Source organism: Fusarium graminearum, chromosome 3 (genome assembly GCF_000240135.3).
Source record: "Fusarium graminearum PH-1 chromosome 3, whole genome shotgun sequence".
NCBI classification, from domain to species: Eukaryota; Fungi; Ascomycota; class Sordariomycetes; order Hypocreales; family Nectriaceae; genus Fusarium; species Fusarium graminearum.
Window position 1 is genome coordinate 3,900,325 of NC_026476.1, and position 14,940 is coordinate 3,915,264.

Sequence of the window (14,940 nt, forward strand, 5' to 3'; positions counted from 1 at the left end):
CTGCTGCTCGAGATGTGCTGCGTAAACAGTCTTTGAGCCGTGGTGTAGACCCGAGAGGTAACTCCATTGGGACAGATCCTGCCAATGCTCAGCGAGGGTCGCCTCTGGCACATCAGACAGTACAGGGGTATAACGCAGTGCCTCAGGGGCTACCGCATACTCAGTCTCTGCCGCAGGTATCTCAGATTAACAATGCGCAGCAGAACCAGCGCCCCGTTGCTCCTACACCACCTCCACAAGGCCAGCAGAGTCTTGGACGCATCGAAGAGTATGAAGAAGTTCCAATCGGAACTATCAGCCGATCATCGACAGCAAGTATAACGGCCGAATCAAGGAAAGAGTCATTTTCTTCGTCGGCACAGCCAAGTCCAATGGGAAGTCGAAGAGCTAGTTGGCAAGCCGAGGGTCCCAGAAATGTCCCACCTGGCCAGTTTCAAGGACAACAAATTCAAATACCTCAGGGTCATATGGGACAGCCTATGCCTCAAGGGCAAGTTCCTCAAGCTGCTCCCATGCCACCTCAGAATCCGAAGCAACTACAAAGGAAGCCTTCTCAGGGGAGTGCACGTCAGCCTCAAGGTCAGCAGATGCCTATGCATGATCCGAGAGTGCCTCAAGGGATGCCGCAACATCAAGGTATGATACCACAGGGGCAACTTGTTCAGGGCCAAATGCTTCCACCACAAGCTCAGGGCAAGGTACCCCAGCCTACGCAGATAAATACTCAGGTTCAAAATGCTCCTCAGGAACCTTCACCATCTGTACTGCCTCCCAAACCTGTACCAATGAGGCTACAGAAGCGATCTTCCTACGGTCCACCAAGCCCGGCAGGACAGACGGTTCCTCCTCCAAATCAGCTTTCCCAGGGGCCTATGCCTCCTAGCTTGAAGGGACAAAACCAAATGCCACAACAAGGTCATATGGCAGGCCAAATACCTCCACAAGGGCAGCCAAACGTTCTCCAAAAGATCCATCCCGGTCGAGTACAGCCTCACGTCCAAATACCTCAAGAACAAGGAAACTGGCAGCCCAGCCCGCATCCTGTGATGCCTCAGAATTCCCGACCAGTGTCGATGCAACCTCAGTCATCGCAGAGTGCTGGTTCAAAGGAAGGCAAGGAGGGGAAGAAATGGTTGAAGTGGCTGAAAGGTGGTTCCAAATCTGTTTCCCACAGTCCGACTACGCCAGTCATTTCTTCACCCATATCTCCAGTTGTTGGACGCCCAGGCTGGGGTGGGGGTGAATATTCGCAGCAGGCTGTATGGCAACCTGGGCAACCTGTTCCTACTGGACCTCAGCCAGGTCTTCAGGGGAACAGGCCGCCGCCTCAGCAAATGCAAATGCAAGTACAGACGCAGATGCCTCCTCAGCAAATGCAAATGCCTCCTCAGCAAATGCAAATGCCTCCTCAGCAGGCACCGATGCATCCCCGACCTCTTCAAAGACAATCTCATTCTTTTCAGACGGTTCATGAGTCAAACCAGATGGGCTTTCAACCTGGTCAGCCTAGCCAAATGTCTCTTCAGCCTAGGCAGATGCCTCCTCAAGCAGGACAGTTGCCGACGCAAAAGAGGTATTCACCTCCCCAGCAGGTCCAGACACCTGTTCGACAAGAACAAATGGCTCCTCCCCAGAATCAAATACCTTCCCAGCCAGGACAGCTATCTTTTCAGAAGAGACTGTCACTTCAGCAGGCGCCAATGCCGACGCATTTTAACGATGTGGCTCCAAAACCTGGCCAGGCTCCGTCACTGGTCCCAGCACCACTGCATCCTCAGCCTGAACCTCAATCGTATCCTGTAGCAGCGCAGCCGGCAGCAGCGCGTCCAGTGGAGAAGCCGGCAGCTTTACCAGCAGATATCTCACGGCCTGTGTTGGAGGCGCCTGTAAGGAGTCAGCCTAATAACACTCCTCATCAACAAGTAGCTCCACCCCGTCAACCTTCTCCAGGTGAAGTTCGACCTTTGGAACAAGCTTCTGTGCCTCAGTTCAAAGCACCTGAACCAACTCAGCCGCCTCAACCCTCTGCATCCAATTATCTCCAACCCGATCAGGCTGCTAATGAAAGCCTGTCGCCACATGCACCGGCAGCGAGTCCAGGTCATTCTGATACAGCCACCTCTCCTTTAAGTCGCATGTCTTCTCAGAAAAGCTATTTTTCTGATGCTGGTTCGATTACGACAATCGAAGTGGCACAGGCTCAACCACAGTCTGTATTGAAGCCTTCGATCGTCCAAGTGAAACGAAAATCGACAGACATGTGGCGCCAGTCTCAAGAGATTCAGCAAAACAATGGTGCCCAGTCAAGCTCCGATGTCACTCCAAGAATCTCTGCAGAAACACCTCGTGCTGATACAGAGCCAGCTTTGCCACCCTCGAGACTTCAGCATCAGCAAACCGCTGCACGACCTGAACCTGAATCTCAAATGGAAGCTCCAAAGTACAACAATACCACGGCACCCTTGTTCTCTAATTCAAGTGGTCCAAAGACTGCTCAACATAATACTCGGGAAGAACATATGTACAGGGAGCCATCAGCGCCACCAAAGACTGAACAGCTCTCACCTACTTACACTAATAGTATTGTTCCAAACGAACAAAACAATCGTGTTATCGAAGTTAAAGCAAACGAAGTGCAACCAGCTCCTGCCAAGCCGGTTCCTGTGGTAGAAGATAAATGGGCAAAGAAGCCGGTGGTAGATTATTCAGGTGGGGATTGGGGAGATGATGATGATTGGGACTATTGATATTTGAATATTATAAACACGATTTCACATTTCTTACAACGGTCATATAGCGAATCACATTGTTTAGTGTCTAGTTTGAATGGGGGAATTGGGAAGTTAATTGGGAATACCTATCTTTGATAGAAAACTTACCTGACGATCAAACAACAATGAGACTTTGGGCCTGCCAGTCTATTCTCTGACACGTTCTCACAAACCTCGATCGATACCTTTCAGTGGTCTCCCCTACCTATCTGACCCTCATTCAACTTCGTTATCAATAACTGGTACTTTGGATATCATCGATCATATCGTCAATTCGTGCAGTCATGACGGAAAGATCGACCTTCATGAGATTGAGCAACAATTCAAGATTCCCTTCCTCTTCGACATTAAAAATCTGCCCATGGTTTTGGACATCCACCCGCTTGTTAAACCAGTCGTTGATGTCATTCATGTTTCCTTGTGCGCGCATTGCATCATCTGTGAGCTTCTGGAGCTGCTCGCCGATGCTGGCGCCGTGCAAGTCTTCCTGCTCGTCTTCCTGCTCTTCGGACCCGGCTTCACTGGCTGGGGGGGGATACCTTCTGATTAATTCATCTTGGATAGCAGCGGCTTCCGAGAGGGAGATAATCCGCGGCTCGTCTCGAGTCTGGGCGGTACAAGCTCTCTTGGCTTGAGGAGGTTCAGTATCATCTTCAAGTGAACGTCTTCGCTTACCACCGACGTGGTCAGGGGTCTGGGTTTTGGAATTATAGGATCCCATTCTTGCGGTGTGGAGTTTTGGTGAGTTGAGTTTTTGCGTAGAAATGTTAAGTTGGCAGTTTGTTGTTAAAGTTGTGATTATGGAAGAAATTGTTGAAAGGTTGCGTTGGTGACACAGAGGGTCTATATAGCAGGTATGAACAATAAATATAAACAAGAGTGTTCATCAGATTTTACTAGTGTACAGTTAAATAACAAACGTAACAATGGATATTGTTTTAATAACATGGGCTTGATGTCTAAAATAAAATAAAAAGTTGTTCAGATGTTCGCTGGTTCTCTTTGTTGGTGGTTACCCTGAGCCAACTTCAAAGACCTTGTAATTTCCCTTGGTTGGTCACCAAGTTTCCAATGGGGCAAACTCAACTGTTCAAAGTACTTATCACTTGTTGAAATAATAAGGACAAGTCTGCTTAAAGTTGTGTGAGAGTCGAGTTGTCGTTTCAGAGAAGGTTGAGGCTCGTAAGAGGGAATATGAACTTCGATACAGGCTCGAATAGCAATGTGTAAACAGTTGTGTAATACTCACCTTGACAAATAGTACAAAAGCCAATAAGTTATCGTGTGATAAAATGGAGCTCGTCAGCTCTTGGACCGTTGACTTACATACATGAAAGCAACTTTGAGTGGCTCGAGTGGATGGATCATAGACCAGAATGCAGGCGTGAATCTGGGCAACTATATAAGATCAAATAGGAGCAAGGATCTTCAACAATCGCATCCGGTGTGGTGTATCGGTTAGCATACCGCGTTTTCATCTCGAGAAATCCGCGGCGAGCGGGGTTCGATTCCCCGCACCGGAGATACCATTAGATAGTTCTTCTAGAACTATATATTTTTGTTTTGTCTTTTTGATATCATGAGGAAGAAGTGGGTTGTTGATGGTTCTAACGTTCAACTCCTACTGTGGTAGTCCAAGAGGATGTCGTCATTGGAGATATTGAGTGTTGGACATCTGTTGAGAGCGGCCAGAGAGTCGCTCTGTTACCAGGCATAAGCTTGGATATATGTCTTGTCCCTTGCGCTTTTAAACGCACAGCTATCGAACTTACACATTACAATACCAAAGTTAGACATAATTATTTTTATACCAAGTTTCAAAAACTAATACGATTACCATCTGTCCCAAAAAGTCAGAACACACTCGGCATATAATCATGGGGCAGTCCGGAATCCCAGGGTCCCCACCACCCGTCCCTCCCATCTTCCCTCCACCTTGTCCGAAACGCCAACACCAACACTGAGCTTCGAGCTTAAACATCACATCAATACTTCTCAACACTACCTACAACATCGAAGCTTATATATACCTTATAGCAAGCACGGCATCTTCTCACTCCATCTCTTTATTTAATTATGGCGCAGTCCACCGCCCACCGCCGCCTTCTCCAAGAGTACCGCGCGCTCACCAACAATCCACCAGAGGGCATCACCGCCGGCCCCATCTCAGAAGACGATCTCCTCCACTGGGAATGCCTTATCCAAGGTCCTGAGGGTACTCCCTTCGAGGGCGGTGTCTTCCCCGCTGAGCTCAAGTTCCCCAAGGACTATCCTCTTGCTCCGCCATCTATGCGCTTCCTCGCCGATGTGTGGCACCCAAATGGTCCGTCAACCTCACTACTCGTCTCGCGCAGCGCTTACTGACTTCTCGATAGTTTACCCCAGTGGTCTAGTCTGCATCTCTATCCTACATCCTCCCGGTGACGACCCCAACCACTACGAGCACGCTTCGGAACGATGGTCACCTATTCAATCTGTTGAGAAGATCCTCATCTCTGTCATGAGCATGCTTGCTGAGCCCAACGACGAATCCCCGGCAAACGTCGAAGCAGCAAAGATGTGGCGAGAGCGACGCACCGAATACGAGAACAAGGTCCGTGAGGGTGTCAGGAGAATGCTGGGTCTATAAGGTACCCGTCGTTACAGCGCAAGAATATACAACTCAGAGTGGCAGGGGAGTATCGGCGCACATCATTTTGGCATGGTTATGGCATAGCATGGTGTTCGGCAGCGGTATGGCCGCCTAAATAAAAACTGTTCATATACTCATCCCTTAGAGAAACGCTTCTATCTTAAAACGCTTTATAAACTCCATCTCATGCATAATCACTCATAGCCCGTTATCCGCCTTGAACTTGTCCCAGCTCTCATTGAGAGTGCTAAACACCAACCCCGCAATTAACCTCACCTCAGTACTTGCGTCTTGAGGAAGCTATGAATCATTAGCATAGATCACTGCAGAGTGATATAAGATTTTGCTTACCTTATCAGGATGGGTCTTTGCAATCGCCTTCATGTAAGAAATCTTGACCTTGTTGTTCATGACCAGCTCGTGCAAGCCAACCTTCTTCCACCCACTGTTCTCCCACAACACATTATCAAGACTGGCGATGAGAGCACGTATGTTGTCTCGCTTTCCATCGCGCCAGGCAGCTACCTTGGCGTCAACCTTCTCTGAGAGAACAAACTTCTCGTCATCCTCCTTGGCTGCAGCCTCGTTTGCCTCACGAAGACGAGTAACAGCTTCAGAGCTCTTTTGAGATGCAAGACTAGCTGTAGCCGTAGGTCTTGGTCGAGGCTTGGCAGCTGCTGGCTTGGGTGTGGGCTTGGGCTTGGGCGCCAAAGTGTTTTGACATCGCTGTCGACCCTTGATAGCGTTCGATCCACCAACGCCACCCTGGACACACAGTTGCCAAACCGCGCTCGCGTCGGCCCATTTCTCCATCTGCTCGAGAGCCTCAGCCTTCCTACTCAGGGCCTTGCCATAGAGGTCTTTCAAGTCTCGGTTCTCATCAACGCCACTCTCGTTCTTGACAGCCACCACTTCTCCTTGACCATTGCCAGGTCCAATGAGCTTGAGCGCCGTATCAGCATCCTCGACAGCCTGTTTTGGTTCTCCGGTCTTCAAAGCAGTCAAGGCCCGATTACACAGGAGGAGAATGGCAAGAGGATGTGTTGGTGGAACAGCCGATAGCGAAGATGAATACGATGAGTGAGCAGAAGCATAATCACCCCGCTTGAAGTGAGCTGTGCCTTGGAGCCGGTGTTGCGTTGACGTTTGTAAGGCAACAGGGCTGATAGAAGGTATCTCTCGAGCTGGTCGTGGCGTAGGTCTTGAGACAGGAGGCGAAGGTCGCTTGGCCTGTGTTGTTGGTCGAGGTGATGGCTGGGCTGATCTTGTAGGTAGAGATTGAGATGGTTTGAATTCTTGTGAGTTAAAGAGCAGATCAGGCTCCGGTTCAGCTGGCTTTGGTGTTGGTGCTGGTGAAAGGGCTTGTGAGGGCGTCTTGTTTCGTCTGTTGGGACTTCTATAGGTCGAGAGGCTATCATCATCAGCGGCTAGGCGGTTGAGACGCGATTTCGAGTCGAATGCCGATGTAGGAGGTGGTGCTTGCTGTTGCCATCGTGGAGCAGGGCTCGAGCGGCTACCAACAGAATGGGCAGGCGACTGTCCCCTTGACTGCTGAGGAGTCTCCCTCTGCTCGGTAGGTCGACTGTTGGTCCGGCGAGGTTGAGGGCGACCGCCAGCTTCAAGCATCATGGCTTCGTCTGTAGCATCCGCTCGGGCCTTTCCTTGCGCCTTGGAAGATTGCTGCTGTTGCGCTTCTCGCATCCACTTAGGTTGGCTTGGGTCGCCGCCTTCTTGCTGTAAATCAGCAACAGCCTGTTGCATCTTCTTCTGTCCAGTCTTCCAAAGTGAGTTGGCTGTCTTGAACAAACTGTTGCCCACAGCAGCCGCTGTCTTGGCCAAGTCCTGGTCTCCAGCCGCTGGTGACCTGCTGTCGCTTCTAGGGGGCCGACTTCCTGGGGGTCGGCTTCCTGGCCTGCTAGAACTGGCCGAGGAGGTCTTTCCTTGGGCCTGATCCTTTGATTTTCGGTGCGCTTCGTCCAAAAGCCAGTTGACTGCCGCTTGCGCATTGTAACCATCACCACTTTCAACCAGGGCACGTCGGGCATCATCAGCAGAGAATCCATAGTCCACAAGCTGGGCCACCGCCTTGTCAAAAGGATCCTTGTTGACTCTGGGTTTTCGCTCAACAAACTGCTCTCGTACTGGCGGAGCCTCATCATCTGATGATGAGCTTGAATCTTCATCCTCAATGGGCTTTCCTGGTTCAGCGCGGGGTCGGTTGGCTTCCTGCTTGCGTCGCACTTCATCGACAGGGCGGCCAAGATCACCCAAGAAGTCGTCGTCATCGGCCTGCTGAGTATGAGCCACAGGAGCAGCAGCGGGCTTCAACTCGCTCAAGCCAAATGGATCGTCGTCTTCAACTCCAAATCCACCTCCATTTGAGCCACCCCCACTAGTCTTCCACGCGTTCGGATCGCTCAAGTTGATCGGCGGCGCAGACGGGGCTGCGTTCGCGGGGGTCGATCGATGCGATTCGGGAGGTGGGTAGTGGCTCGCATTGTCAACCTTGGTGTCCTTGTTGAAGGCAGCAAAGAGGTCGTCGTCGTCGTTGGACGTTTGTGTGTTGGACACAGGTGGTGGTTGCAGTGCAGGGCTATGACTGGCCGATGCGCCTCTACTTCCAAGCGCGTCCCAAAATTGACCATTGCCAAACTGTGCCTCCTGTTGTTTCCTCCTCTCCTCCTCCTTCTGACGCTTCTCAGCTTCGAGTTGCGCCTGTCGCTCAGCCAAAGTGAGGTTCTGCTTCACCTTTGCAGGTCCAAAATTCATCAAATTGCTAAAACTATCCTGCGATGGCTTCGCTTGTGCCGGTGCTGTCTTGGAAGCCAAGGAACCGGAACCCTGTGTGGACAGAGGCGTGTTACGTCCAGAAGCCAAAGGAGATGGTGTTGGTCGCATTGACGCAAAAGTTGGATTCATTACTGGCGGCTTCGGTTGGCCGCCGGTTGGCTTTGCAGACCAATCGAGGCTTGAGAGGTCATCCATCGTGAAGAGAGCTGGTATGTTATTGTAGATAGTCAATCATAATAGGATAAGGTGAGTAGGGTCTGCCTGTTATCGCAACTGTGAGCTACTACCCCATCAGGGGCCGCATTCGGGTGTGGGGTTGTGGCTGTGTAATGCTAACTTTGGTCTGCACAGTTCTGTGGCTTCTCCATCACATGATTGCAGCATATGTACGACTTGGAATATTGGGAGAGTAAATGCTGATATCTGCAAAGGTACGTCTGAATATTGAAGTCATAGAGAAGTTGGAAGCAATTAAATTCCTTCGACTTGAACTTTCAGTATCGGCATTCAATAGAAGGGAAGGAATGAGACGAGATATGGTGGAAAGAGGACGGCATGTTTTACACATCAGCCATGTCTATCATCAAAGACACTGACGCTTGCTTAAGATCCACAAGTTCGAATTGATGTTATTGTCGCCTCTGGACATTTTCAAATGCGAGAGAAAACGACTCGTTTAACGTGATATGAGTTGACTTGCTAATTTCGTCTTGTTCTGCCAAGTTTTCTGGACCTAAAATTTGTTCACCAGCGGAAGTACTTCCGATTGCTTCATGCGTGATAGCAACATCCATAGAACATGAGGAAGATAAATATGCTCACTGATACTTATTTCGCTTCTGATTCTTCGTCGTGATAAGTCAGGTTCTTGGATCGCGTTCAACCAGACATGGTATTGATGACTTACACTCTGCTCATGAGTTTACCCTATACTTGACATGAAACCACGCACGGATTTCTTCACGATCAAGACAGAAACAAACAACGTAGGCTTCCGTGTTTGTATCCATAACTACTTGGTAAAGCACAGTCTTTGTTCTGGTTTAAGTGTTGCTGGATCAAAGCGCATTCATCCTGATTACTCCACCACAATATCAGATGAGCGAACGTGCATCTGGCGAATGACTTATACACAGATCGGTCATTATCCCATTTTAGTGCAACATATATTATTGTTTGTAAAAAGACCTGTCATTAATCCAACAACTTTGTTCCAACTGCATCGGCTTCCGATTGTGTGTCACAATGTTTCGTGATGAAACAGATCGCGTGCTCTTCTGACATATAAACGCTGCGCCTATACTCTGCAGGGCACTAATGATCCGATTTTTAAATTGGAAGGTCGCGGATATTATAGCAGCAAATAATATATGAGCAAACAATAAGGACCGAGAATAGTATAGATTCTTCAGTCTTGTCGCAAATGTGCGGTATGTGGTGGTATTAAGAGAAACGTGGCCATTGTTGCAACTATACCATACCACCTGTACGGCGTCTCAGCCTTGACCTGAGAAGAAGGTGTAGAGAATTCAATACAACTTTATCAACGTCATCGTCTCGTTAGACCGATATTGGTTGCGTCAATTACTAGCAATTAATTCATGGCAAGGGAGATTAAACAGAGTTGGATCTGCACTGGAGCGTTGAAAAGCGCTTGGGTGGACGAACCCTCAGGGTTTCAACGGCAACGGCCGAAATCTCTCATCTTGTGTGCGGATGTAAAGAGATGCGACGAAAAAGCCCTGAGCATTGCATTGGAACAAGAGAAACTGTGTTTGGTTCTTAACTGTTTGATATACATGGGCTGAGCTCCCTTTTCTTTCTACGTGCCTATTCTGGTTAACTCCAGAGTGAGGTCATTGCCTCTCGGCCACTAAAAGCATCAACGCCACTGAATTGTGATAGGGGGGGCTCAGGTGACAGTGAGGGACGGGCGCCTTCTGATTGGATTGGACAGCAAGTGAAACCCGTTTCAGGCATCCCGGTCTGCCTTTAGCAACCCCCTGGATTATATTGGATCTTATCAGTAATCGGTTTATGCATGGCAAATAAACGTCTGGGGATAATCAAGTTAAAACCTTTCCGGAAACACTTTAACGAAACCGAAAGATGAGGATGTGCAGTCGGTTCCTGACGATCTTGCCGACCGCTAGAGAAGAACAGTCAGGAGGTTTCATTCAATACCACTTTGAAAAAGCGCCCCTTTGTCTCTCCCTTTGTGTTGTGTCCAAGGAGGCGGCTTGGCTTAGACCCTTGCTTAACACAAGACAGATCAAATACGGCCAGCCACTCAAGCATGGGAGTTTAAAAGGCAGGTCAAAGAAAATGCGTCATTGCCCAGCCGCACGGACAATGAGAATGACCATCTACATTAGCAATCCCTAGCCTTCTGTTTAGTGCGTCTGGTGGTAGAATGCCATACAAAGGAGATTTTGGGACCATCTCAAGTTATGCAAAGCTGGGTTGGTGGAGTCTGCGCGACTATGAAAGGCGCAGGAATCCAATCAATATTTGCCTGCATGTCAACCAATTTCATAACTAAGAGTGAAGATCTGTAGATGCCAATCTGGAGACATGGGCTTCCGAAAGGGATTGACAGGAGAAATGATGGAAGCCCAGACCTTCTGGCGCCGTTTACGAGCCGTATACGGACGTTGATTCGGTAGTTCGCAAACCGGCATCACCCAGGATAACATTGAAGATCTTTATTCAACTCCCTCGACTCGACGAAAAGCCATGTGCCTGGTACCTGCATGCAGCACGTTCCTCGTCCCATGGCCAAGGTATTCGCAACATACTAGTCGCCCCTAGAGGCGCTTGGAGTATCCCATGTCATCCAATGGGGTTCGGAATATTCTGGGTTCTTGGCTCGGTATCACCACTTAACACCCCTGAGGGTTGAAGTTTGACCCTTGGAACCGATGCAATTTTGGCTGCGACATAGCAAAACGTTCCCCTCTCAGAGGGTAATTGGTCCGGCCGGACCAGACTTGGCTGCTAAGATGAACTGCTCCAGTAGGCTGGTCAGTCAGTACGAGGAGGATTGGTCTCTGCTTTTTTGTCTGTCAATGCGGGCCTAACACGATCTACTAGTGGCATGGACATCCCGATGACCCTTTCTGTTCATTCCCTATTCTCCATCTTTTTCACATCTCGTCTGTCTATCATCATTCCTTTTCGGTTGCTTTTATTACTGATTGATCCATTCTTTACTGAAGTTCGGGCTGGCTCTGCTTCACATTCATTTTTCTCGCCTTCTATATCTTTGCCTTTCGACGTACTAGTTCTGCTGTACTTACACTCATTATCTATTTGCGCACAAGCTACCAACAACGTTCTTTGCGAATCCGCCCGTTCGACTTTCATTCTTTCTGTCATTCAAATCTGCTATTCTGCTTTCTATTGTAAGGGCCGTCCGTCAAACTCGATAAACGAAATCTCACGATCTGAGAGGCTTGCAACCGTTGATCGTCGATATAGACTTCCAACGGTTTCTAGAACTCTATCAACGAGGCTTCCCAACCGCGTTGTATCGAAAACGGCTTTTCATTTAAATTATCGACATCATTCATCGTCACTACCGAGACTCAATCTGGTTCAGTTAAATTGAATTTTTGTCAGGAAACGTCCCGAACCGTCAACCACTTAACACACTGAGACACGTCGACCGACGGTACGGTTGCTGGGCGCTTCGGTAAACCGGAAGCGGCACTGTTGGACAAGGTATTCTTCTTTTTCCTCACTTCCAAAGGTCCTCTTTTTATTTAAAAAGACCTGTGGCTCAATCCGGAATCGTGGCAGTGACGCTCGACGTTGGAAGATCTAAACCACGCGTTGGAATCTAAGGGTCTCAGATTCTTAGCGGGGTTGGCCAGAGTCCAGAGTGTGCGACTGTCATCAAGCAATAAAGGCATTCCCAGCCATTGCAGCTTTTGGTTTCAATATTTTCCCCTTTGACCCCTTCGTTTCTTTTTTCGGATCAATTATCGATCGAAAAGGTTTCGAGAGTTACAGAAACTCATTGACTTGATTGAAAGTCTACTACAACGACGACGGTAAGTTACAACTTGTCCACTTACACTTGCACTTATACCCTGCCTCACTTGGATGGAACTCGGCAACCACCACCTGAATTTGAGACTGGGTTTTCCAAATCGAACAAGTATCGTTCTACAACTCAATCGTCTTTCAAACGATGAGTTTCCAGAAATAAACCTTCTCACTTTCATGTGTTGGCAACCGCTATGTCCAGCAGGTACCCGTTGCCAACTGGCTTCCTGAACAAGCCCCTCCTTCCGTTTGATGCCTCAACCATGCACTTGCTCCTTTTGCTCGTGAATCGCAAGCATTCGTACCTTCCTTCTATATAACTTCCCTCGACACATTAGCTTCTCTCGACATCACACTCTTTACGCATCATCTTTGTTGTTGATTTCTAACATCGTACAGATCGCATTGTCGCATCGTCCACTCCTTTAAACTAAAACCTTCTCAAGGTCAAATTTCAAACCTGTGGGCAAAATCATCATGATGCTCAAATCTATCGCCGCGGTTTCCGCGGGTCTCGTCGGCAGCGCTCATGCTTTCTGGCGTATGGAGTGTCCTGGCCGTGTTGGACTCGCACGTCTTGATCCTATCATCGATCCTGGCACAGTTTCAAAGCACGTCCATTCAATTCACGGATCATCTGGTGAGTGCTACGGCCTTTATGGCACAATGACACCAAACACGTTGCCAGATCATATCTAACAACCGCATAGGCTTCGCTGATACCGTTACTACTGAACAGCTTCTTGGAGCTGATTGTACTTCATGCCGAGTGACACAAGACAAGTCTTCTTACTGGCATCCTGCACTATATTTCGAAGATTCCGACACTGGAAAGTTCGAACTCGTTCCTCAAGTGGGCGGTATGCTTGCGTAAGTAATACAACTGATTCCATGTTGTTTTCTCAGACCTACTGACACCACCAAGTTACTACCTCCTTTTTGGAGACAACATTACCGCTTTCCCACCTGATTTCAGAATGCTGTCTGGCTCAAACGATCGACGAACATACTCCTTCGGTGACCCAAGCAAACCAGACCCTGAGAAGTCCCAGTGGGAGGCTCTTGGCCAGACTACGCAAAGTGATCTGGCTGAGCGTGCGCTTGGCTTCAACTGCCTCAACTATGATAAGACTCCTGAAGGCACTCTTTACCGCCACTACATGCCCGACAAGAGCTACCTTGATGCGAACTGTAAGGATGGAATTCGTCTCGAGCTCATGTTCCCGTCTTGCTGGAAGGGTGGTGATGCAGTCGACAGTGAAAACCACAAGGACCATGTTGCATTCCCTGATCTTGTCATGACTGGCACATGCCCTAAGGACTACCCTGTTCGACTACCCAGCCTCATGTATGAGGTGATCTGGAACACCGCCGCTTTTACCGACCGAAACGGCCGATTTGTCTTTGCCAACGGCGACACTACTGGTATGTGGAAGCCCATGTTTCACAGCAATGAGATACTGACCCATTCACAGGTTACGGATATCACGGAGATTTCGTTATGGGTTGGGAGGAAGATTTCCTCCAAGAGGCTGTCAACACCTGTACCAGCGAGACTGGAAGGATTGAAGATTGCCCCCTCTTCAACGTTGTCAGCGAAGAGAAGGCCAAGACTTGTGAAATGAAGATTCCTAGCATTTTGGAAAACGAGGACTGCAAGGGCCCCTTGAAGGCGCTCCCTGGTAGCAACGGACACTCTTCTGGGGAGAAGCCTGATCCTACCGGTCTCAACCCTGCACCCACTCTGACCTATGCTCCTGGTCAACGACCATCCAACTCTGCTTCGCCTCTTCCAGGTCAGATCTTCAAGGTGTCGTCAGCTTATGAAGCTCCCGCTCCTGGACCCAGCTCCGTCAACACAGAGAAGCCTGCACCCATCTTCTCCAAGATCTCTATCCCCGCTGCGCCAGCCCTCCTCCCGATACCTACCATTGAGGCTGTCGCAGACGTTGGCGTGGTTGCAATCGAGTCTACCCCTTCCGTTGAGGCTCCAGTCCCTACAACCACCCCTGTGCCTGAGTTCGTGCCAGTCACGGACGCCAAGAGCTTTTACAGCACACAGTATATCACTAACGGTAACGTTGTGAGCAAGATACTCTGGGAAGAGGAAGTGGTTTATGTGACCGACATCAAAGAGGAGGTGGTTTATGTGACCGTTACATCAACCACCATTGCTACACCTTCAGTAGGACCAGTCCCAGGGGCGGCTCCAGTTGCAGCCCCTCCAGTTGCGGCTCCTCCGGCGGCAGCTCCCGCAAGACGGAGACGTCGTGGTGCTCACCTGCACGGTCATGGGCGTCCTCACTTTTAATCATCTGGAGTAAAAGATTAAGGAGTCGTAAAAGATAAGTGACAAAATATTTCGTTCTATTGTCTGGCTGGTTCCAGGTGTTCGTATGGTATGCATGGTTGGTTGGAAGAGGAGCATTTGGTTGCAACGGTTTTTCTTTTCTTTTTTCACTTCGCAGGGGACGATGATCGCCCAAGACTTTGGGAACATGTGAGCTTTAAGGAGAGACTACCTGATACAAATAAAATAAAGGAATGACGAATGATCACAAAATGAGTTACCCCGTCCATACTGGAGAACAAGTCTCCCTAGTGATTGTGCATTTCCCATAGTCTCAGTTTTGAGATGTATGGTTGATCCATACGTCGTCTCGACTTGAAATCAACCTTCAAGTAGGAGATACTTGT

At 49.0% G+C, this 14,940-nt stretch overlaps 5 protein-coding genes and 1 non-coding gene across 6 annotated transcripts; 4 read left to right on the plus strand and 2 right to left on the minus strand.

Annotated features, from left to right (window-relative positions):
- Positions 1–371: 371 nt before the first annotated feature.
- FGSG_12849 (uncharacterized protein) lies at positions 372–2,130 on the plus strand (the record flags this gene model as incomplete). Its single annotated transcript, XM_011326288.1, has 2 exons — positions 372–1,886; positions 1,927–2,130. The coding sequence occupies 2 exons, from the start codon at positions 372–374 to the stop codon at positions 2,128–2,130; spliced, it is 1,719 nt and encodes a 572-aa protein (XP_011324590.1).
- An 873-nt stretch (positions 2,131–3,003) lies between these two features.
- Positions 3,004–3,492, minus strand: FGSG_05976 (uncharacterized protein; the record flags this gene model as incomplete). Its single annotated transcript, XM_011326289.1, has 1 exon — positions 3,004–3,492. The coding sequence occupies one exon, from the start codon at positions 3,490–3,492 to the stop codon at positions 3,004–3,006; it is 489 nt and encodes a 162-aa protein (XP_011324591.1).
- A 719-nt stretch (positions 3,493–4,211) lies between these two features.
- Positions 4,212–4,294, plus strand: FGSG_20647. Its single transcript has one exon. It is a non-coding gene; the product is annotated as a tRNA-Glu (tRNA).
- A 553-nt stretch (positions 4,295–4,847) lies between these two features.
- On the plus strand, positions 4,848–5,400 carry FGSG_05977 (ubiquitin-conjugating enzyme E2-18 kDa; the record flags this gene model as incomplete). The annotated part of the gene is made up of 2 exons (XM_011326290.1): positions 4,848–5,094; positions 5,147–5,400. 2 exons carry the CDS (start codon positions 4,848–4,850, stop codon positions 5,398–5,400), a joined length of 501 nt encoding a protein of 166 aa, XP_011324592.1.
- Positions 5,401–5,601: 201 nt separating this feature from the next.
- On the minus strand, positions 5,602–8,388 carry FGSG_05978 (uncharacterized protein; the record flags this gene model as incomplete). The annotated part of the gene is made up of 2 exons (XM_011326291.1): positions 5,602–5,703; positions 5,755–8,388. 2 exons carry the CDS (start codon positions 8,386–8,388, stop codon positions 5,602–5,604), a joined length of 2,736 nt encoding a protein of 911 aa, XP_011324593.1.
- A 4,335-nt stretch (positions 8,389–12,723) lies between these two features.
- FGSG_05979 (uncharacterized protein) lies at positions 12,724–14,554 on the plus strand (the record flags this gene model as incomplete). Its single annotated transcript, XM_011326292.1, has 4 exons — positions 12,724–12,883; positions 12,954–13,113; positions 13,169–13,668; positions 13,719–14,554. The coding sequence occupies 4 exons, from the start codon at positions 12,724–12,726 to the stop codon at positions 14,552–14,554; spliced, it is 1,656 nt and encodes a 551-aa protein (XP_011324594.1).
- Between the last annotated feature and the right edge of the window lie 386 nt (positions 14,555–14,940).